The following is a 24,567-nucleotide window of genomic DNA, read 5'->3' on the forward strand; positions in this document are numbered from 1 at the left end:
TCGTGGATTCTAATCTCGGCTCCGCCACTTGTCAGCTGTGTGACTTTGGACAACTGTGTTAACTTCTCTGGGCCTCAGTGACCTCATCTGGGAAATGGGGATGAAGACCGTGAGCCCCACGGACAATCTGATAACCCTGTATCTATCCCAGTGCTTAGAACAGTGCTCGGCACAGAGTAAACACTTAACAAATGCCATTGTTATTACTAATAAGAATAATGTCCCATAGACGCAGTGGGTATTGTTCACACCCAGCCCTTAGCCCGTTTAGCCTCTCTAATCAGTCGGTGGCATTTACTGAGCGCTTACTGTGTATAGAACAATGTACTCCGTACTTGGGAGGGTACGATACGTGGCCTTGGTAATAATAATGATGATGATGATGGTATTTAGGTGCTTACTATGTGCCAAGCACTGTTCTAAGCGCTGGTAGACACGTACATGTTCTGGTCGCCAGTAAAACATGGATCAGTGCAGTCCCTTTGTACTGCAGCTCTTCTCCTGGTAGTTCTGTTGATTTTGGGGGCTTCTGCTTTATTTTTCACGTAGCTTCCTCCCCTGGGGGTCTGGCCACCCACTGGCGCCTTCCTTAACCGAGTTTCCTCATCAATAAAACCCTCATATTCTAGGAGAAAAGGAGGTGCTTCACTGCAGCCTAACGATTTATTAGGGCCTTTGTCATTCTCTCCCTCCACCCGTGAAATATACATGTTTGGAGATCTCCAGGAAAAGCTACACCATCGCTAAGAAAATAACAGTTACAGAGAGCGGATCTTTCGGGGGTCCATCCCGTTACTGGTTGCACACCACTAAGAGGGTAAAATGCCCTACCACGTACCCTCTAAAAGAGAAAGAAACCTTGTGTGTTCTATCTCATCGTAACTCAAATCTCACAAGGCCTCAGAAAACCTGAGAGCGTCAGTAAAGAGGATTCATTAGAGATCCACAGCCCTTTCCTTAAAGATGTGAGCCCTGCAAAAATGCTCGCAACCTTGCATCTCTTAGTACAGCTCGATTCTTTAGAGCGAGCCGACCTGATGCTTTGTTTTTGCGGGATTTTATGGAACGGGAGGCACAGACACGCACCCCTCAGGAGAGTCCAGAGGAGAGCTCAACTAATTGCGGCAGATTCCACCAACTGATCTTGAAGAAGGCTAGGAAAAATCACTAATCAAGTACCTGCCGCTCACGAAGCCTCCGTGAGCCAATCTAGCAGACCAGAGGTGAAGAACTAGCCCGGAGGAAAGCTCTGAGATTTAATGGTCCGGCTGGGTTGAGACTCCAGCTGGGAGTTTCTCTTTTCACTGGCTTATTCTGCCTCTCGGTCCAGCTGCCTTTGCTGCAATAACCACAGTTATTTCCATGGCATCCAATTTACCCCATTTTTCAGAGGGGAGAGAGAAGGGAGAAAGAAAAATCTTCTAAATAAGAACTCAAAGGCAAGGCACCCTGCAAATGGAGCATCTGGGCAACACGAATAAAGACGGGTCAAGAAAAGGCTTTAAATGGAATTGCTAACATGCCTCTTTTTCATCAGACGAAATAAGTGAAGAGCTTCGGAGGAAGGGTAAAACACCATACCAAAAGCTGAAATCCGAAAGAATAACGCTCGAGTCAGTGAATACTTCGCACCAGTGCAGGAGGTTATATTAAGTTGGACATTCAACTACTTATTCTGAGTTCACGAGTTGTAAACATCTTTACGCTTACCTTCCCTGTTAAGAACATAGGTTCCCTGTGACCAGGGAACGAGCCTCATGCTTCTGTGGTATTTTCCCAGGCGCTCAGTACACTTAGAAGACATACAATAAGCACCACGGATGGACCGGATTAATATCGATAACCTCTAGGCTGTAAGCTCCGTGTGGGCCGAGAACGGATCTACCAACCAACTCTACTTTATTGTACCCTTCCGCGTGCTGAGTACAGTGCTCCGTACACAGTAGGTGCTCAATAAATGCCACTGACTATAAAAAAGAGGCTAAGCGGGCTAAGGGGGTGAACAATACCCGCTGCATCTATCGGACACAAACCCCCGCTCCACAAGTCACCCTCGAGTGCAGCCAGATGGACTCCATCAGAATGTCTCCACCAATCTTTCCACAAACCAGTTAATCTACTGTGTAACGACAAGTTCCAAGTCGGAAGCTTGCTGTATTATAGATAGTTGGTCTAGAAATTTTCCCCCAAGGAAACCCAAGTGCCGCATTAGTGAAAATTAAACTAGAGCATGAAATCATTCAACAATACCACCTCAACGAACAACTGCAGAGCAGAGCCCTCGAATGTTGCTAATATAACAGGTCTCAAACTTGGGGCCCTTCTCGCTCCAACGGACACCTTTCACTTGGGGAAGAAATTAAAGACCCGATTAGGGGAAAATGGAAAAAAAAAAGATCAAGTTGAGTCACGCTCATTTCATGACTTCTCCGGGCTTTTTGGATGAGAGTCATAAGAAATGCAAAAACGGACAGCAGACGCGTGGGGGGTGTTGCTGGATGGCCAATTCACTGCTCATAAAAATATATATATATACGTATTATGTATTTGTATATACATATACACACATATTATTTATTTTCTACCTACATATAGATAGATGTATATCTGTTAAGTTCCGTAGTAATGAGGCCTTGAAGATAGATTTTTATTGACCCTCAGTCGGTAAAAATCTATATCTGCAGAAACATTTTTAGGAACATTTCCAGCCCATACCAACATTAGAGCAAGAACAGGTTTCACAGTGGGGATCATCCACAGCTCATACCCTGTTGCTTAAGTAATTTCAGTGGGTCACCAGTCCTTACCCCGTGCCTACAGGTGAATGAATGACCATCTCTTCCAGCACAGGTGATTCATCTAGTCTTTTTGCAAAGCTGTACCAGGATCAAGGTTCCCAGTTTCCCTTGGAACCCTGTTCCAGAATTTTATCATTTTGAAAAATCAGTTTATGTTCAAATGGAAGTTCACCTGCTTTGATATCAGCCCATTCTGTCTTGTCCCGTGCTCTGAGGACCCGGCGGACACCCGATCGCCAAACTTTCTTGACGCGAGAAGTGAGCCTTCTCGCCTCCCCGTTAACAAATCCCTGGTCTTTGCCCCTGTGTCTTAGAGAATCTATTTCTTTCTGCTTTCATCTTTTCTATGGCTCTTCTCTGGACCGCGCTCCAGTTCCTCCACATCCGTACTTGAAGACGTGCGGAGACGCAAATCAGACTCCACAACTTAAAACCAACTTTGAGGCAGGGTAACCAAGGCGGTTGACAAAAGTGACCCACGACCTCTTCTCGGTCCCGAGGCCACTCCTAAATGGTCATGGCCTTTCAGCCCCAAGCCCAGTCAGACTTCCCATGACTATCAGGAAATTCTAAATGCTATGAATCACGTCACGTCTTAGGGGTGATCCTCAGAGCAACAGCCTGACAAGGAAACAGACACTCAAAACCACCCGCTATACTTTTGTATAGACCGTGAAGTGACCTGTCCAAGCACTCCCTCAACTACATACCTATTTTTCTCCTTTCCTCCTCTCTCAAACTTATTTTAGCATCTGTCCTGAAAGACTATAAATTCTTCAAGGGCAGGGATCTTGTCTAATAACTTTACTGACCTCCCTCCAAACCTGATTACGATGCCATGTACAGAGCAGCTGCTCAATGACACTACAGACTGACTGATTTTTTTTTTGTGGCATTTGTTAAGCATTTACTATGTGCCCGACACTGTACTAAGTGCAAGCTAATCAGGTTCGACAGAGTCCAACTCCCAAACGGGCTACGCGGTCTTAAGCCCCAGGTGCCATTTGAAATACTGGCCTGCAACTGCAGGTGGTTTAGATGGGATCCAGAATGGGCCTCTGGAATTTACTTTTACCTTTCTACTAGGGACTCTTTGGTACGTAGTCTTTTGAAATATCCATCTGCACATTTTACAAAACTCTTTTCCGTGCTGCCTGTAGGCCCCGCAAATTATTAAGACAAGGTATAACCTGAATCATCACCCTCTGCTCTTGCCCATGACAGAAGGCAAATGCTAACAGACATGCCGGAAGCAGCAGAGGGGCCTAATGGATAGAGCACGGGCCTGGGAGTGGGAAGGACCTGGGTTCTAATCCCGGCTCCGCTCCTTGTCTGTTTTGTGACCTTGGGCAGGTCGCTTCACTTCCCTGGGCCTCAGTTCATCTGTAAAATGGGGATTCAAAGAGTGAGCCCCATGGGGGGCATAGGCTGTGTCCAACCTGATTAGCTTGTATCTACCCCAGTGCTTAGTACAGTGCCTGGCACTTGGCAAGCACTTAACAGATATCATAATAAAAAAAAATATTCATTCATTTACTCAATCGTATGACACCCCCCACATTATAGCAGTGCTTAGATCCGTGCCTGGAGCATAGTAAGCGCTTAATAAATACATAATTATTATTATTGTTATTGCTTAAATTTTTATTTTTTCACTTCCATTCCGATATTCAGATCTGTCAATAGGGCAGAGAACGTGTCTGTTTATTGCTGTATGTACTCTCTCAAGTGCTTAGTACAGTGCTCTACACACAGTAAGCACTCAATAAATACACTTGAATGAATTTATTGAGCGCTTACTGTTTGCAAAGCACTGTACTAAGCGCTCGGGAGAGTATAAGCAGCTCACTTCACAAGGGCCTCATCAAGAACGACGATCATTCGGTCAGCCCTCTACCATAGATTTGAGAGGACGAGTCAATGCACTGGTCTCACCAGAAGATCATTCTTCCGCATAAAACTCAATGTTTTTCAAAGTCATTATGGAATCTGCTAAACCACAGTCTCTTCTTATTCTACCAAGTCTTCCGGAAAAAGAGATAAAGCGGGGGAACCGCGCCCAGAGAGTTTTCGACCCCGAAACTCTTTTCGCGATTAATTTTTTTTTTCCTTTTGTAAAGTCTGTAACGAAACCAAAACAAAATGTTTACCATGGATCAAAAGTTGTTTGTCTTTTTGAGTGGTTGGTAGCAGAGCTGCTATCGGATGGCAGTGATGAAACGCGAGACGACACATTATTTTCATGGAATGAATTATCTGGCCGAGGAGATGGAACTGAACAAAGAAACAAAATAATCAGTATTAATCCCTCTCTGTCCAAAACAGGTCTCATGTTTATTGTGCTTCATCCCTCTGCTTGCAATCCCCAAACAGGAAAAAGAAAAAATAACACACCGCCAACCTTGCAACTGGCCACTTTTCAATGTTATGAAAGCATTTATAACTCTGACAAGGCCCACAGCAAACAGGTCCTCCATAAGAATACCTGCTTCAGATACCTGTGGGTGAAAGGAATTTGAACATTTCTTAATAAGCGTGGATCCCCATTTGTTTTTTGCTGTACGGTTTTATTTTCCTCGATCGGGAGATTGTTTTTTGCAACATAGAAGAATCAGGATTCAGAAGCGATCTCTAAGGCACATAAATGTGTTCCTCATACTGATCTACTCAACCGTATATTTACCGTCTGACATTTTTAAGAGGCCACAGGCTGAACAAAATGTAAAACATTTACCTGTTACCTACATGATAAGGGATAAGGGATATAATAACATTAGAGAATGCTTTTTTCTAAATTTTTTTCACAATTGTCTCCAAAAACAAAAAGAACTAATGAAAAGAACAAAAGTTATACAAATGCTCATTAAGGGAAAATGACAATATTTCAGTTCGCATTTGAGTACATGTTTTTCTGTTGTAGCTTTTCCTCTGACAAGAGCGTGTCAGCTTAACACTGAAAACCAGACACGGTATTCTACGGCAAAAGATACGCACTGCTAAGCCTATCGGGGAGGACACTTTAGAGGGTTAGTAAAGTGTGCTTAATTTTATTTTGGCTTAATCATTAAGAATCAAAGGGGAGGAATGATCAACTTAGGTGCACACCGAACATTCCCACTTCATCATTACTCTTGAAACTTGACCTCGCTCAAGGCTGCGTTTGTCAGGGTGGCTCATCCATCAACCCACACAGTGGATTCGTTGCAAGGCAAAATGATGCACTAATGCAAGCGGACTCCGACATTTTCCCATGTGTCCTAGTGGCGCCTGAGACTGCGAGTCGGGAGACTTGGGTTCTACTTCCAGCTCTGCCATTAGCCTGTTGTGTGACCTTGTCCAAGTCACGCCACTTCTCTGGGCCTCGGTTTCCTAAAGTGTAAAATAAGGGGAAGATGCCCACCCGCCCTACCGCTTAGATTTTGAGTCCCACTTTGAGACTGGCTCCAATGTGACCATCTTCCATTTACCCGAGTGTTTAGTAAGCACTTAATGCCATCGTTATCATTATTATTATTATTATTACTATCATTTAAACGATTTCTCCAGAGGGTGAAGCCTAACACATGGCTCCAGTGACAGCTCTAATCCCTCTAAAATTAACATTGACTTTACAGTACACCTTCACTGACTACTGGGCCAATTATTCAGGCGTTATATAGATTTGAACCAACAACAGCAGTCTGTTCAGGGAACGGACTTGAACTCTATAAAAATCTCCCTCTACTACTTGCATTTTCCACCGAGCACTTGCGGTATTTCATTTAATGTTCTATAATATACATATCTGGAGTCTTCATGAAAAATTCAGAGTATTTAAAATGTTTTCATTGGCCCAAGTGAATTGCCAAAGCAAAAATGAATCCAATATAGAGCTTAATCAACAGTTGTAGTGCTGTCCTTTCTTATGCTCTTCCTTTTGTAAAGAATTTGTGTCTGTCTCCCCCATTAGACTGTAATCTCTCTGAGGGAAGACCACAACTTATACTTTGAGTGTACCCTTCCAAGCATCTATCCCTATACAGAGCACACAGCAGCACAACTCAGTGGAAGAGCATGGTCCTAGGAGTCAGCGGATCTGGATTCTAGGACCAGCTCTGCCTCCTGCCCGCTGTGTGACACTGGGCAAGTCACAACTTCTCTGGGCCCCAGTTACCTCACCTGTTAAAATGAAAATAAAATACCTATTCTACCTCCCTCTTAGACTGTGAGACCCTTGTGGGGCAGGATCTGTGTCCAATCTCCTTATATTGCATCAGTCCCAGCCTTTCATATGTACTTGGTACATACTTTAGAAAAACCACAGTTATTATTCAACAAGTGCTACTGCTGACTGATTAGAATAACAATAACAATGTTGGTATTCAAGTGCTTACTATGTGCCGAGCACCGTTCTAAGTGCTGAGATAGATACAGGGTAATCGGGTTGTCCCACGAGAGGCTCACAGTCTTCATCCTCATTTTACAGATGAGGAAAGGGAGGCACCGAGAAGTGAAGTGACTTACCCAAAGTCACACAGCTGAAGGGTGGCAGGGCCGGGATTAGAACCCACGACCCTTGACTCCTAAACCCGTGCTCTTTCCACTGAGCCACGCTGCTTCTCTAGAATGGGGTTCCCACCTTAGCATAGACATAGGTCAGCCTTCTATTTCAAATCTGAGGTCACCCTGACTCCTCCCAAATGTCTTCCCGTCCGTAGTGTTCCCCTTCACTTGGGTCAGGGAAGACCCTTGGCCTAGTAGAAAGAGCCCGGGACTGGCAGTCAGAAGACCTGGGTTCTAATCCCGGCTCTGCCACTCGCCTGCTGTGTGACCCGGGGCAAGTCACATCTCTTCTCTGTGACTCCGTTACCCCACCTGCAAAATGGGGATTAAGACTGTGAGCCCCATGTGGACCAAGTCCAATCTACTGGAGAAGCGGCACGGCCGAGCGGATAAAGCACGGGGCCTGGGAGTCAGAAGGGCAGGGGTTTTAATCCCGACTCCGCCACTTGCCTGCTGTGTGGCCTTGGGCAAGTCACTTGACTTCTCTGTGTCTGTTACCTCATCTTTAAAATGGGGATCGGGACTGTGAGCCCCATTTGGGACAGGGACCGTGTCCAACTTGATTGGCTTGTATCCACCCCAGCGCTCAGTACAATGCCTGGCAAATAGTAAGTACTTAACAAATTTTATTATTATTATTAATTAGCTTGTACCTACCCCAGCACTTAGTACAGAGCCTGGCCCAGAGTAAGCACTTAACAAATGCCATAATAATGATAATAATAATTAAAATATAGAGTAGGGAGGTGGGATGTGAGTTAGTTACCTTCTAAGGCTTTGCAGCTGATCCACCAATTCAGGGAAAAAAAACCTTAAATGTGGGGGCTGTGATTTTCTCCCCAGCTTCCCCAGAGGGTTCCGAACCACCGGACCCCTCCATTCACAATCTGTTGCTTCTCCACTGACTACTCCATTAATCATCCCGAGTTTAAACTGTTCTCGAGTCATCTGGTTCCACTGCATTAAACATCAAAGGACATCCGAAGCTTTGCAAAATGTATCGGCGAAATTACCTCTGTAGAAGCTGCCAACTCTTCTCGGAACAGGATCGTTGTAGAGATGTCTGTTTTCTTTCGAGGCCGCTCCGTCGTCTGAATGTGGGTCATGGTAAGCTCCACCCTAAGGCAGGGAGCAATTTTTAAAATTCAACACCGAAACAGACTCGGCGGGATCGAAGCTACATGCTCCTGCACGGAAGCTAATTGACATCTCTGATTAACCTCGATAAAATAAAGCCCTCAAACGCGTTACGGAGCAAAAATGATTCGCTCTGATCAAGAGGCCAAAAGAATGTTTAAAAATCTGCGCCTGAAGCCGCAATAGTAGATTTAGTAAGTAATTCAGACCTCGGACTTTTGCCGCGAGTGAAATGCAGAGGTGCCATCTCTGGATGGATCTTTCATTGGAGGTCTCGTGAGATTCATATCGGGAGGAATCTGTTCACCTGGCTGAAAACAAAGAAAAACGATTACGTAAAATGGTCAGAGGGTCCAGACCTTTCATACCTTGGACGGAAGACACCTAAGTTTCGGGATTCTCAATCACAGATCGTTGTACGATCAGTTCCTCACACCTCAAATGAACGTGCATAAAGGTACTCGAGGATGGAAAAATTTGCCGACGGATGAGGTAGTTTCTATCTCATTTCAGAAAAGAAAGAACAGAAGAGTGATTACGATCGAAGAAGTCCTAAAAACTAAATTGTTATGGCAAATTTTGGAGGAGGGGAGGAGTGTGTAGCTCGTTCTGTTTATTAAAAACAAACATCTGACGCTTGAAAAAGGTCTCTGCACAAAAACGAAAGGGACGAAGGTTGGACTCTGGAGTCTGAAGGGATTTCTTTCAGTCAGGGCCAGGGAAATGCAGGCACCAGGTCAGTCCTGGCAGGCACAAATTTAGGTCTGGTTGTTTCAAAAGCAAAAAGCAGCATTTTCAAAATCATATAACTGTCTCCTGTCCCAGCACCCCACTGTTGCACTGCAAGCCCACCTGAGTGGATGAAAGCGGAGCTCGCGGGTGAAATGGCACCTTCATGGTTAAACGCAGTTCCCTCATCTGCAAAATGGCCATAGGATACCTGTTCTCCCCCCTACTTAGACTGTGAGCCCTACGTGGGATTTGATGACCTGGCATCTATGCTAGCGCTCAATACATTGCTTTGCATATAGTAAGCGCTTAAATACAATTATTATTGTTATCGGGCTCCCTCCGGGAAAAGGCGTCTTCGATAAGAAAGTATTAAGGCATCGACCATCTAACATCTTGATAAAATTCGAGTTCCACCATTTAATAATCATACTGTCATGAAGTTATCATTACTATGGTATCTGTTAAGCGCTTACTACATGCTGAGCACTGTTCTAAACGCTGGGGTCGATCCAAGGTAATCAGGTTGTCCCATTTGGGGCTCACAGTCATAATCCCCATTTTACAGATGAGGTAACTGAGGCACAGGGAGATTAAGTGACTTGCCCAAAGTCACACAGCAGACAAGTGGCAGAGCCGGGATTAGCACTCACGTCCTCTGACTCCCAAGCCCGTACTCTGGCCACTAGCTCATGCTGCTTCTCCTCCTAACGAATCGTAATCCCTCTTTCTGTAATGAAACGCTGGCATCTTCTATATGACCGTGGGCAAGTCGCTTGACTTCTCTTTGCCTCAGTTACCTCATCTGTAACATGGGGATTAAGACTGTGTGCCTTAAGTGGGACGGGGACTCCGTCCAACCTGATTAGCGTGTATCTATTCCAGTGCTTAGTACAGTGCCTGGCACATAGTAAGCACTTTAAAGAAGTGAAGAAGAAGAAAATGAAGACAAAAACCCTTCAATTTTAAGATGAATTCTCCTTTCTAGAAAACCTGATAATTCCTTTCCTCTTTCCACAGAGGTCCTATTTTCCAACCCATTAATTATTTAGTTGTTCTTCACCGGGGAAATTCCATTCCAAATTCTTCACACTCCCCCTAAGAATCGGAGTCTGATACAGACCTCTGTGCCTACCGGAAATAAAGGGGAAAAAAGGTCCACGCTCTCCCTTCAAGGAGGAAGGGTGGGGGGAGGGAAAGTCGGCACAGCGGGAGTGAAGAAATAATTCTGATGACGAGAATTCCACTAGATATCACTAACTTCTTGGCTTGGCACCCAAAAAAAGGGTGAAAATGAATTTCACTGAAACTGAGGAGATAATCTTGGGATTGGTTGAGACCATGAAAGGTGACTAGTCACCCCCACCACTTTCAAGGTTGATCACGTTTAAACCAGCCCAGCAAGACAACAGTCTGTCCGATTTGTCAATCGATCGTATTTGAGCGCTTCCGTCACGCAGAGCTCTGTACCGAGTGCTTGGAAGAGTACAATATAACAGACTTAGTAGACAAGATCCCTGACCATCAGATGCCTACGGTCCAGGGTGGGGGAATGTAAAGAATTAAAGCAAATCTTTTCCTGTGATTTAAAGAATCCCCGTGATGGAGATTCTACAATATCTCTCTATCCTTCACTCGGTGGTGTAACCACCCTCATTATCAAGAAATTCTTCCAGATCACTAACCTAAATCCACCCTGCTGCTGTCTATATGTGTTCAGTCTCGTTCACCATTCTGTCTTTTATGGTACTTGTTAAATCCTGACCGAGGGTCTAATGCCGTTCTAAGGGCTGGGGTACCTATAGCTTAATTAGGTGGGACACCGTCCCTGTCTCGCCCCTCCCCCGGGGCTCGCAGTTTAAGTAGGGAGGAGATCAGGAGAACTGAGGCCCGGAGAAGTGAAATGACTTGCCCAAGGTCACACAGCAAGCCATGGGTTCTAATAATGACGGTATTGCTTAAGTGACTATTGTGTGTCAAGCACCGTTCTAGGCGCCGGGGTAGATAAAAGGTAATCCAGGGGGTCCCACGTGGGGCTCACAGTCTTAAATTCCCATTTTACAGACGAGGTCACTGATGCAAAGAGAAGTCGAGTGACTCGCCCGAGGTCACACAGCAGACGAGTTGCAGAGGCGGGATTAGAACCCACGTCTTGTGACCCACACCCGGACTCTTGCCACTGAGCCACGCTGCTTCCCCACCGGGCCATCCTCCTCTAAACTGTAACCTCGCCGTGGGCGGGGAATGTGTCCGTTTAATGCTGCACTGTCCTCTCCCAAGCACTCAGTACATTGGTCTGCAGAGTCAGCGTTGGATAAAGATGAACGACTGCCTGCTCCTCTGCATGATTACTCATCATATTCTTTCCCTAGAGATTCTTCAGTTATCCATTTAATTATCCTTGCCCTCGCCTCTGAGCCTCCTTCGCCGGAGAACGCACTCCGGACGTAATATTCTAGAAATCCCTGGCCAACGCTCAGTACGACGCCGAGCGTCTCATTGACGGGCATCGCTCGTCAGCGACTATAAATTAAATATTTCCCAGATGAGCTCATTTGTGGCCAGCCACTTTCAATTACATATTGATTGTTCCTTTTGCCCTGGTGCACTCTCCCAAATTTAATTCTGTTGTTTCTAGCCATGTTCCAATTTACGGAGAACATTCTGAAATGGAATGGTATTCTCCAAGGGGCCGGGGAGCCCTCTAAACACGGCTCTGGTCCAGCAGCCGTTTTCTCTAGGTAGCGAAGAACAATCTGACCCTTAACCCATTCCAGGATGTTGAATTTCCCATTTCACATTCGAGTGGCCCGGCTGCGGCAGTTGCCCATTATATCTTTCTCCTCGAAACGGTGTTTCTCTTCACTTCTTTTAAAGAGCAAGGGAGATTTCACCGCGAGGGCCCTCGACCCACCCCGACGACTGGCATTAGGGAAATGTAAATCTAAGTGTCCCGACACCGACTGAAAGGCGCCGTCTGCTTCGATTGATCGGGGGGCGACTCTGAACCCGGAAGGTGAAATACGGACCCTCGGCGGGGAATACCACATTAAAGAAAACGTGTTTTTTAATGGCAAAGTTCAACAGAAACAAATCTGCTGTGGGGACAGTTTCCTGACATTCGCCCAACTGCCTTCCCGACAACCGGAGAATCAGCGGTTAGGGACGTCGCCTGTATTCGGCCTAGGTTCTCGGACACTCCCCGGGAGGCGAAACTGTGGAAGATTTCCGCCGGGCTCTCAAAGCCCGGGTGAAGAACTCAATCATTACGGGCGGGGAACGGGTCTACCACCTCTGTCGTACCGTACTCTCCCCACGCGCTTAGTCCAGGGCTCCGCCCACGGTAAGCGCTCACTAAGTACCACCGATCGACTGATGACTACCCGTTCCACCGGGGATCCTAAAGGCGGACCAAAACGGGCTGGGGCAGAAAACGTAAATAGGGAGTAGGTTTCGCCACGATCTACGTTCCCTCGGGGATGGAGGATGCTCGGATTAACGAGGCAGAGACTCCGACTCCATTTTGTCACCCGATCCGGCTAACGGGGCTTTCTGTCGTTTATTTTCTTTTCCGAGTGTTTGGGGGATCTCGTCTCGCCATCCATCCGGACGGACGGGAGGGAGGGAAGATATCCTTCCGGAGGCAGAGGTTGCGGACTGACCCTCTCGCCATCCTCCGCGCCATCTTCCCAGGGAGAGCCAACAGATCTCGTGAGTGTCCTATGCTGTACCTGTGGTGATAAGAGTTGAAGGCTGTTGGCTCTGGCTGCCATCCCTTGCCCTACGCTCAAGCCTCCTTCCGAGCCCTTTGCTCTCACTTTGTCCCGAGTCACGTACATGGAATGCCGGTGAGGGCGTTGCTGGGAAGAGAAGGGGCTGGTGTAGCCCAGACCATAGGAAAAAGACTCGTGCGGCGCCGACAGGGAGTGAGAGTGACTCCCGTCCACGGGGTCGGGCAGCTTCAGCTCCTCCATCGTTTTCGAGTGCCGCGGGGTCGGCCGGCGCGAGTCCAGGGTGCCGTCGCTCCGGTTGGTCCGCCCGGAAGGACTGAGCAGCGTTCTGTTGTCGCCGGGCCGGGGCGGCGTCGGGCTGGTGGGAGAGTTCAAGTCCAGGCAGCTGGACGGGAAGTACCTCCCGCCGCCGTTACCCTCGGGGATCTGGGCCCTGGCTTCGGCGAGGTTGCTGACGGATTTGGAGTCGCTCAGGGACCCGTGGCTTTTCGGCTTGGTCCGGTAGGACGGGCTCTTAGAAGACTGGGGGATGGTGTCGATGTAGCCGTGGCGGCCGTGCTTCTCGCCGAGCTGCAGCGTGCCCGTCTTGCCCTGCGAGCCCTCCATGAGAGAGTGCCGGTTCTGCTGCGCCCGGCCCGTCGACTTGAGATACTTCGACCCGGGGCCGTCCGAGGCCTTCTGCTCGACGCCGAAGTCGAACTCCGACTTGGGTTTCGCTTCCTTGGGACTGAGGAGGTGGGGGATGTTGTTGTTGGCGAGATCTTTGGCGGCGGCCCCGGGCTGGCCGCCGGCCGGGTAGTTTTTGGCGTGCATGGGGCTGTGGGCCGCCCCCGGCAGGTTGCCGTTCAGAAAGCTCTCGTTGGCTTGAAGGCCGTCCTCGCCCCGGGGCGGCCCGACGCTCAGGTTCTGGATGTCTTTGCTGTTCGACCGGTGGTGGGCCTGCAGGCCGCCGCTTTTGCCGGCTTGGTTTCTGCGGGGGGAAAACAAGAAGCAGCGGGATTAGAGCCACTCCCTCTCCTGGCTCTCCGCCGAGTCGAAAAGGGCGGGAGAAGTGGCTCGGGACTTCCGGGACCTCTGGCGTCGAGGAAAGACACCCGCCGGGTAAGGGGAAACCGTCGCTCGATTTGGGGCCGGGTCACCCCCCCGGAACGGAGGCGAAAGCTGCTCGTCTCTGAGGAGGCTTCACTCTGGCAGGCCCCTCGGAGCATCTATAAGGCATTCGCTTCTCCAGAGAGTCAATCTCCTTCCAGGAGAGCGATTAACCTCCCTTTAACAGCAGGTGCCAGCCCAATGTTGTCTTTTCTGCTTAACATCTAGAACGTTCTAAAAAGAAGATGAAATTCGCAAACGGCACCGAGAGCCCGTTACCTCTATTCCCACCTGGACTGCGATCTCGAGCCCCGAGTGTGACGTGCGGCACGTGGTAAGCACGCGCGCTAAAAACCGCCGACGGATTCTACGGGGCAGAAATTCACTTACTGGGTCAGTTCTAAAATTAAAGTACGAATCCTAAGAAAATCTCCCCTTTAATTTGCACAGTGGAAACGTTGCACATTTAGTTTCCTTCTAACAATTGAAGACCAAGAAGCTGCAATTGACAGATGGGCCTTCAAGAAAGGAGAGACAGTATGGACATGTGACTTGCTAATAATAATAGTAATAATAACTGTGATATTTGTTAAGCACTTACTAGGTGCCAGGTTTACTGTTCTAAGAGCTGGGAAAGATACAAGATAATTGTGTTGGACACAGTTCCCGTCCCACATAGGGCTCACAACCTTAATCCTGTTACACAGACGAGGGACCGGAGGCACAGAGAAGTGAAGTGACTTGCCCAAGGTCACGCAGCAGACAAGCCGCAGAGCCGGGATTAGAACCCGGGTCCTTCGGACTCCTAGGTTTGGGCTCCATCCGCTAGACCACCCTGCTTTATTGCCACTTAGTGGGGTACGGAAAAATGTTGCTGCAGATATACATTTTTTGTTGGAGGGCTTTTCACTCCCTTTATGCCACAGTCAGAAAAATGTCATACTTTCCCAGCAGTACGCTAGTCTATGACCAGCTACGTATTTTCGTTCTGAGCATCTCCAGTCCACGCTAGCGGCTCTGTCCCGTCTTCCCACCTATAAAAGGGCCGTCTCTGCCCAAATCCTGCCGAGAGACTGTTCAATAACCTGACATTAAAGCAAGCCCACAGTGATGCCGAATGCCTCTTTTCTGTCACGTCCTTCACGTTCAGTCACAAGAGCCAGAACCTTAGAAATAAAAACAATTTCATCAGGAAACCACTGAACGGCAAATGGCAGTCCTAGAAAGAGATCCTCCGGAAGATGAAATTATTGACCTATAATTTTACCAATAGCCACCTCAACCCAGATAACCTCGGCTCCGGTTGGGAAAAAGAGATTTCGTTTTAAAGGCTCGGGTTTAGATCCAGCCTGCGTGAACAATGGTTGACGTACCACAGTTCCTTCTTAAATGAAAGTAGAATAATAGGTACTACGGTTCCCTTTTAAACAAAGAGACACCGATAAAAACATCTCAGCTCTAATCAATGGTACGTATGGGCAGGGAGAGATCCACAGTTCAATTCTTTTCGAAGTTTTTAGAACTACATTTCTCTTCTATTCTAATAAGCCTCCACCGTGAAGATGTAAAAATGTCTCTAAAGAGTTCAAAGCCAGAGCTTAAACTGACGTGGGGGAAAAAAAATCCTAGCTAAAATTAAACAGGAAGCATTTTACCAAAGAAATCCAATTCCGGAATCGCTTCATTACTTAATGAAAAGAACTCCCCGACATCAAAAGAGTAGCCCAAGAAGAGAACTTCAGAGGAGATTAAAAACATTACCCATTAACTAGTTTGCAAAAAATAAGATGGCATTGATATGGTTCAGGATATTGAGATATTTGACTAGGCTGTTAAGTATCTGCACAACAAGTGGGTGAAATTAGGTTAACTTTAATTTGCCTCATAGATTTATAGGGGGAAGGGGAAGGGTTATCATTAAGGTCTGTCTCCCCCTCCAGACTGTAAGCTCACTGTGGGCAGGGAATGTGGACAAACTCTCCTGCATTATACTCTCCCAAGCACTCAGTACAATGTTCTGCACGCAGTAAGCGCTCAGTAAATACTGTTTAATTCACTACTCTATAACACTATTTGCTGCCAGTTATATGAGGGGAGCATTCAATTATATGAGGGGAGCACTCATATATCATATTAGAGAATCACGATCATCGGTAAGTCATTTTATGGCCGTCTTCCCCTCTAGGTTGAAAGCTACTTGAAGGCAGGGATCATGGCGTCCATCTCTCTAACGCTTTCCGAAGCGCTCAGTTCAGTGCTCCGCGCATACGGGTGCTCAGATACTGTTGATTGAGTCTACTGAAAATAGGTAGCGAGAAGTAGGTCAATCGATCAGTGGTATTAAGTGCTTTCCGTGTGTACTAGGCACTTGGGAGTGGACAATATAATTGAGCTGATAGGCACGTTCCCATAACCACCACGAGTTTACAGTCTAGAGGAGGTCACCCAGAGTAACAATGCCCACACAAGATGACCGGATTTTGGATCCAGAAATTTTCCTTTCAAAACATTATCTGGACCACAGAAAAAAACACGAGGAAGGCCTGGAGTGCCGTACTCTTCACCGAGCCTCTTTCGGAAACTGTGCCATGAGCACATTTATCTGATCACGTTTATCTGAGAAGCAGCGTGGTTCAGTGGCAAGAGCCCGGGCTTCGGAGTCTGAGGTCACGGGTTCCGATCCCGCCTCCGCCGCTTGTCAGCTGTGTGACCTTGGGCAAGTCACTTCACTTCTCTGTGTCTCAGTTACCTCATCTGTAAAATGGGGATGAAGACTGTGAGCCCCACGTGGGACAACCTGATTCCCCAGTGTCTCCCCCAGCGCTTAGAACAGGGCTTGGCACATAGTCAGCGCTTAATAAACACCAACATTATTATCATCACCAGGCGGTCATTCAGATTATTCCTGTTCCCGGCCTTGTCCATCCACTCTCTGCCAGCCTGAATGATCTCAGGACAGGGTCCAGGAATGGGGACTGAGCCCGACCAGATTAACATCTATCGACCCCGATGCCTAGATCAGTGCTCAACACATAGTAAGCACTTAACAAAGAAGCTCCTTGTGGCCAAGGAACATGTCTGCTTACTCTCTTGTATGATAATAATAATAATAATAATAATGATGGTATTTGTTATGCGCTTACTTTCTGCCAGACAGGCGTTAGGGTGGAAACAAGCAAATCGGTTTGGATGCAGTCCCTGTCCCCCATGGGGCCCCCAGTCTCAATCCCCCTTTTACAGAGGAGGTAACGGAGAGACAGAGAAGTGAAGTGACTTGCCCAAGGTCAGCCGGCAGACGAGTGACTTGTACTCTCTCAAGCGCTTAGTACAGTGCTCTGCACACAGTAAGGGCTCCATAAATACTACTCACTTAATATAATAATAATAATAATAATAATGATAGTTGCACACTTGGGCTCTATAGATAGTGAGGGATCCTTGCTGCCAATTGATCTGGGCTGAGGATGTCCCTAAAATGGCCATTTTCAGGACAGTGGGGAAGACTGCTCGATGGGAATGCTGCCTCTCTAAAACTCTCGTGGCTGACTGTCTCAAGTAGAGGTATTTAATTTGGGCCACACGATTACCACACAGAGCTCGCCACACAACAGGCTTTCAGATTAACTGGGGGTTGGAAACCTGCCAAGGTCCAATGAGAAATATGCCTCTGAGAGAGGAATGAGACCGCCAACCACTTGGATGGCTATTTTGGGAGGGGTTCAGATCTCTCCAGGTCAAAGTCAAGCACCCTTGAGAGGCAGCCCTGGACCACGTCAAGCCGGGTTTTTCCCGGCAGTCTTTGTACAACCGGGACTGCTCAATAACCGAGAAGGCGGTGACCGCAAACGCTACTCACCCCATTAAGAGCGGGAACTTGAACCTGTAGGTATCTTCTAAAGCAAATTAAAGAACATATACAGACGGGGCAATAATAGTAATAATAACTGTGGCATCTGTTAAGCGCTTACTATGGGTCAGGCACTGTATTAAGCGCCAGGGTGCATACAAGCGAATCACGTCGGACACAGTCCCTTTCCCACATGGGGCTCACAGTCTTCTTCCCCAGTTTCCAGAAGACCTCAGTGAGGTCCAGAGAACTAAAGCGACTTGTCCCAGGTCACACGACAGACAAGGGGCAGAGCCGGGATTAGAACCCAGGTCCTTCTGACTCCCCGGCCTCTGCTCTCTCCTCCAGGCCACGCTGCTTCTACGTTCTCTGGCAGCCACCCATCCTCCCGAAATGTTGTGGTAGAGAGGTGGAGAGTGGTAGAGAGGTTCAACCCTCCATATCTCTTCCCGAAGGACTAAAGAAAACCTTGACCAGACCCGGGCTGCCTCTGTTTCCTAACACGAGCAAGTATAAGTAGGGACCCTCTCTCTGTCGTCTTAAGCGAAGGCTTTGGCTGGCGGAAATGAAATCGTCGACGAAAAAGGAGCTCGGCTCCTGGTAAAGCGGTCCTTAAAAGTTCTAAGGTCAATAGCTCCCGCAAGACGAAATTATTTCTAGAAAGAATGGTGAGGTGTGCTCTCCAAAAGCCTAAAAAGAATAAAACTCCACTTCTCTAGATTCATTCAGTCACGCATTCAGTCGTGCTTATTGAGCGCTTAGTGTGTGCAGAGCACTGTACTACGTGCTTGGAAGGTACCATTCGGCAGTAGAGAGAGGCAATCCCGGCCCATTTAGACGGTCAAGTCCCACGATAAGTATAGCTCTATAAAGTACGTGAATCAAAGTGCTTCGATACCCCAGCCATCTAGTGCACATACAAATATTTTTATACTCTATTTCCCCCAGGCCTAATCTATTTTAATACCTGCTTCCCCCAGTAGACTGTAAGCTCTTTATGGTCGGGGAGCGGGTCTACCGACTCCGTGGTACTGTGTAGTGTCCCAAACGCTTAGTATGGTGCAACGCACACAGAGATGGCTCAGTAAATCCCATCGGTTGACTGAAATGCTACTTTTCCGGCATACTGCAGGAGAGGTCTGCTATCTACTTGTCATCCGCAAGGAGTCCACATTCAAGCAACGTTAGCTCCGTTTCATCAGCATTTCATCAGCAGACAGAGCCCGGGCCTGGGAGTCAGAAGGTCACGGGTTCTAATCCCAGCTACGCCACCTGACTGCTCGGTGACCTCGGGCAAGTCATTTAACTTCTCTGGGCTTCAGTTACCTCATCTGTAAAATGGGGATCGAAACTGGGAGCCTTACTTGGGACGGGGACTGTGTCCAACCCAATTGGCTTGTCTGCGCCCCAGCCCTTGAGTACAGTGCTTGGCATATAGTGAGCACTTAAATACCTTAATTATTATTATTGTAATTATCCAGAGGAACTAAACTGCCTAGCCAGTATCAAAGGTTACTGGTCACAAAAAGCATTTCTTCTGATGCAGATAAGAGCCACCCAGCATGGAGCAATAAAATAGAAAGGAAACCATGGATCTCAGCTGATGTTTTTCCAGAAAGTTCCAGGATGTTCAGCAAAACGATCTCAACAAAAATGGTCACAATAGGGGGACAGATGCTCATGTTTCTCTTCTTCTCTCCTCTCATAAACTGCTCCTTCCCCCACATCTCACCCATGGCCCCTCAGGTGTGGACTGAAGCAAAAGTTTCGGATAATCGACCAACACCCTATTGGACAGTTTTAGGATGATAACAAGGACATACAGTCAGTTCTCACAGGGGCAAGCTGAAAAATACCAAACCTAGATGCTAAGAATGTGCACAGAACAGTTTAAATTACTATATGTACCTATATTTTCATTTTGCCAAGGATCACGCTCCACAAGGAACACAGTAAATGAACGGAACACATTTAAAGCCTTCTTCAACTTCCTGCAGCATAGTTATTTACCTATTAGACAATGTGTTGCTTTCTACGTGGTAAGGTTTTCTCTTTGCTGACCGTGAAGGGGAGCTTCCACAACGATCTAAAAGTCTCTGGGTTTGAAACGAAGGGTGATTCAAACACTGCTCGGTCAAGAATCGATCGGCTGGGTCCAGCTTCAATAAATTCTTCAGGAAATGGAGTCCAGGATCGGGGGGGAAAAAAACACAAAACATGACAAATTCAGGTGTGTTCAACTTTTATTTTTTTCAACTCCATTTTTTTCCCACCGGGCTTATTTTTTAAATTGTTTTTGGCTACCGGAAAGTATTTAAACATTAATCCAGTGGGTGATATAAGACTTAGAAAGGAAAAATTATATGATATGCACATATCTTTACTACTTGATTTAAACTATGTTTAGGCTAAAACCAGAACCCCGAGCAGATGAAAATGTAAACGTCTCCGAGAAGGCAGAAACGACTTCTGGCCTGAATAGCCCAGGGGATCTCTTCCAAGGCCAATTCCACCCCATCACTGCCACATTTAGGCTTTCTGTTCCCCAAATTAATGCAAGATTTAGATAGGCAGACCCTCTGGGGGACAAAGCAGTGGCAACAGAATTTAAAGGCCATACGCTCACTTCTGCTAGCCAGTCACCAGCAGCCAACTGGCAAAATCTGGCCTGCTGATATGTTGCTTTTTTTAAAAATCTCTGCACTTTCACTCCTAAACTGCAAGCTATAGCTCACACAAAACTGAAATTCACATTTCTGCTGATCAACACCTGTCTCCAAAGCAATTTGGGCATTTTTCAGATTAGAAAATCAAAATCAAAGCTGGAGAAGAGAAAAATCACTATGATTATCCTGCAAAAGGAATTTAGTCTAACAACCGAGGAAGGTACACCTGCATTTTATTTCGATCAAAAGTTGCCAAGTCGTCTTGCAAGGCCATGCTTTAAAAACTCACGGGACCTATTTTTTCTGGCTCTCTCCATTTTATATAAAGGGGAGAATGTAGGCAATGGAAGTTTTCAGGGGTCATGATAGATTTTCTAGTTCATGGCCCAACTGAAGAATGTAGTACAGGAATTTTGAAGGCTCTGATCTCGTGTTTTATCTATCAGTTCGCATCCTCATTAAGGTTTAAAGCCCTGCTGTTGGTCCAGTGGAAAGAGCAATCGATCAATCAGTGATATTTACTGAGCTTTAACTCTGTGCAGAGCACTGTACTAAGCGTTTGGGAGAGTATAATGTAAGAGAACCAGCAGACACGTTCCCTGCCCGTAACGAGCTCCCCGTTCTAAGTCCTGGCTCTGCCTGCTGCAGCCTACCGTGACCAGTCAGCCAATCGTATTTATTGAGCGCTTAATTTGTGCAGAGCACTGTACTAAGCGCTTGGGAGAATACAGTGCAACAACAGACAGACACATTCTCTGCCCACAGTGATCTTACAGTCTAGGGAGGGAGACAGACAATAAAATAAATTGCCGATATGTACATAATCATATCTGAGTGCTTACTATGTGCAGAGCGCTGTACTAAGCGCTTGGGAGAATACAGTACGACAATAAACAGACACACTTTCCGCCCACAGTGAGAATATGGTCTTGAGGGGGAGACAGGCATTAATATAACTAAATTTCAGATGCATTCATAATCATATTTGAGTGCTTACTGTGTGCAGAGCGCTGCACTAAGCTCTCGAGAGAGTACGGTACAACAATAAACAGACACACTCTCTGCCCACAATGAGAATATGGTCTCGAGGGGGAGACGGACATTAATATAAATAAATTTGAGATGTGTTTGTAATCATATTTGAGCGCTGACTGTGGGGAGAGCGCAGTACTAAGCCCTCGGGAGAGTACAGTATAACAATAAACAGACACGTTCTCTGCCTGCATCGCAAATACAGTCTACGGGGGAGACAGACATTAATATAAAACATTAATATAAATTTCAGATGCATCGATAATCATATTTGAGCGCTGGCTGTGGGCAGAGCGCCTTGATAATCTCCTATTAAAAATCGTCCTTCAACATACATCACTTTTTGCATCTTTGAGGATCTCCCTCAGGATAACACAAAATAAGAGCTGAATTTCCTGAGAGGGAAAAGAGTCATACCTTCATCAAGTCAAGTAGAACACCACTTAAAATTCCTAGATATCTTCGCTCCAGAGACTGTGGGTGATTAACAGCCGGGAACTGTGAAAATAATACACATGAAAATCTTGGGGGATAGGTTGGTGAGTCCCAGATCAAAACTCCATAAAGCAATCAGAAGACACTGGCTGCTAAACTCATTTTGGGGACGAACAATTTCGGCACGTCTGCTATGCTGTCGATCACTCCATTCGTTTTATACTGAGATTGTGGACTTAATAATAACTATGATAAAAAACAATAACGATAATAACAGTGACACTAGATAAGCACTTATTATATGACAGGGACTGTACTGAGCGCTGGGGTAGATACAAGATAATCAGGTCCCATATGGGACTCATAAGTAGGAGTGAGGACGGGTTCTGAGTCCCCATTTTGCAGATGAGGAAACTGAAGCACAGAGAAGTGAAGTGACTTGCCGGAGGTCTCCCGGCGTGCAAGCAGCAGAGCCGGGATTAGAACCCAGGTCTTCTGACTCCCAGTCCCGTGCTCTTTTCACTAGGCCATGTTGCTTCCCTCCAAACGATGGGGACACTGGTGGGAAGGAGTGGGGGAGCTCGGTTCAGCCGAATGAGGCTGGAAGACTTGTTTGTAAGCGCTCAATAAATACTACTGAATGAATGAATGAATAAATGAGTGAATGAATGACAGGTCTGTCTCCATTCCCTTCTTTTTTTTCCCCGTGGTATCTGTCGAGTGCTTACTATGTGCCAGACACTGTACTAAAGGCTAGGGCCAATACGAGTTTAACAGGTTGGCCACAGTCCCTGTCCCACACGGGGCTCCGAGTCTTAGCCCCCATTTTACAGCTGAGGTAACTGAGTCATAGAGAAGTGCAGTGACTAGCCCAAGGTCACACGGCAGACGTGAGGGAGGTGGAATTAGAATCTAGGTCCTTCTGCCTGCCGGGCCCAGGCTCTAGCCACTCCGCCACACTCCTTCTCAAGCTGACCCACAGTGAACGCTCCCCAAACTGAAGCATGAGACCTGCCGCCCGTTTTTGCTTTGTTTTGTTGTCTGTCTCTCCCGTTTAATTGTGAGCCCGTCGCTGGGCAGGGATTGTCTCTCTCTGCTGCCGAATTGTACCTTCCAAGCGCTTAGTACAATGCTCTGCAAACAGTAAGTGCTCAATAAATACAACTGAATGAATGAATAAAGGAATCATTTATGGGTTTCTTGACTTTTGTAAATGCTTGCAATGTATTTAAATGCATTTTGCCCGCAATAGGCCCTCTGTCAATACCAGTGATAACGCTGAGCATGTCAATGAGGGCCAGGGAGTCAAGAGACCTCAACTGGAAGACTGAGCTCTCGGACAAGTCACCTCGAGTCTCGGAGAGTTCTCCGGCTGAATAAGAGGGATGATGGCCATCTGCTTAATCGGAGACTCACAAGCACATGGTGAATTGAAATAAAGCAACTGAAATATGTCTCGGTTTCCTGAGAAAAAGAGATCCCAACTCAACATGGCCACTTCATCGACGGCATCCTTCTAGTTGCCACCCAGGCCGCATATTCAAAGAGGTATCGGCCAATCCGTGGTATTTACTGAGAACTCGCTGGGGGCAGAGCACCGTACTAAGCGCTTAGGACGGTACAAATCAACAGAGCTCCCCGCATGCAGTGAGTTTACAGTCTGGAGGTCTTTCATGGATCTCATTTTACCGAGGAGGAAAGTGAGACGAGGTTAGGCAGACGGAGCCTTAGCTAAGAGTTCAAATCGACGGAGCAATCTCGTTTGCCGTTGGGCTTTGTTGTGAAAACCCTCTAAAGAGGTCATCCTCGACGCTTCCTCTGGAATCTCCGGCTTGCCCTAGCCTGTTAAGGATTCCACTGTGTTCACCTCAGGGCGCAGGGCAAGACCTAGCACTTTTCAGTGGTCTTCCCCGAAGGAGTGCAACTTTAGGGCTGACTCAGTACGTGCTTTTATGTTTTCTTGCCGCTGTTCTTCTGAGTCGGATAACCGGGGCCTTATCTGAATGGGTTCCCTGGAGCACACTTAGTCAAGAGAATCCTTTAAAAGATAACGTGAGCCCGTAGTTGGGGAGGGATTGTCTCTATCTGTTACTGAATTGTACATTCCAAGCGCTTAGCGCAGTGCTCTGCGCACGGTAAACGCTCAATAAATACGATTGAATGAATTTAAAAAAATGAAGTCTTCCCTTTAAAATAAATGACTTCTTTCCTTTCTTTAGGCCTCCTTTAAAAAGAAAAATCTGAGAAATTAGGTGCGATGACTGGAATTTGAAGGGAACCGTCCTGAGGAAGTACTAATTAATAGCGATATGTTTAGCTCTCCTAGAATGTGGATGTTGCATCCTTGCAGAACCCCATCTTTAGGAAAACTCACCCTATAGTATTCACCCCCTTATTCAACGTCGGGTGCACATACACAAACGTTCTTACTGACACCGCACTGTATCGGAACCAGGTAGACGCTCGCTGTTTTAAGACTGTCCCTCACTCTGCTCTCGGGTACTATCTGAGGCCAACTGCCATCACGCGTTCCGGCAGAACTGAGGTACGTGAGAAGTGCT

The 24,567-nt window shown here is 46.8% G+C and overlaps 1 protein-coding gene across 4 annotated transcripts in view; it reads right to left on the reverse strand.

Annotated features, from left to right (window-relative positions):
- CDKL5 (cyclin dependent kinase like 5) overlaps positions 1–24,567 on the reverse strand; it is a 148,158-nt gene that overhangs the window by 14,873 nt on the left and 108,718 nt on the right. For all 4 annotated transcript variants that reach the window (XM_029079692.2, XM_007670353.3, XM_029079690.2 and 1 more), the window contains exons 10-15: positions 21,989–22,069; positions 19,884–20,044; positions 12,938–13,907; positions 8,687–8,788; positions 8,354–8,459; positions 4,949–5,072 (exon numbers count right to left, since the gene is read on the reverse strand). In XM_029079692.2, the coding sequence (XP_028935525.1) occupies positions 4,949–5,072; positions 8,354–8,459; positions 8,687–8,788; positions 12,938–13,907; positions 19,884–20,044; positions 21,989–22,069 (1,544 nt within the window). The remainder of the gene's footprint in view (positions 1–4,948; positions 5,073–8,353; positions 8,460–8,686; positions 8,789–12,937; positions 13,908–19,883; positions 20,045–21,988; positions 22,070–24,567) is intronic.

The sequence above is a fragment of the Ornithorhynchus anatinus genome, chromosome 15, assembly GCF_004115215.2.
Source record: "Ornithorhynchus anatinus isolate Pmale09 chromosome 15, mOrnAna1.pri.v4, whole genome shotgun sequence".
Taxonomy (NCBI): domain Eukaryota; kingdom Metazoa; phylum Chordata; class Mammalia; order Monotremata; family Ornithorhynchidae; genus Ornithorhynchus; species Ornithorhynchus anatinus.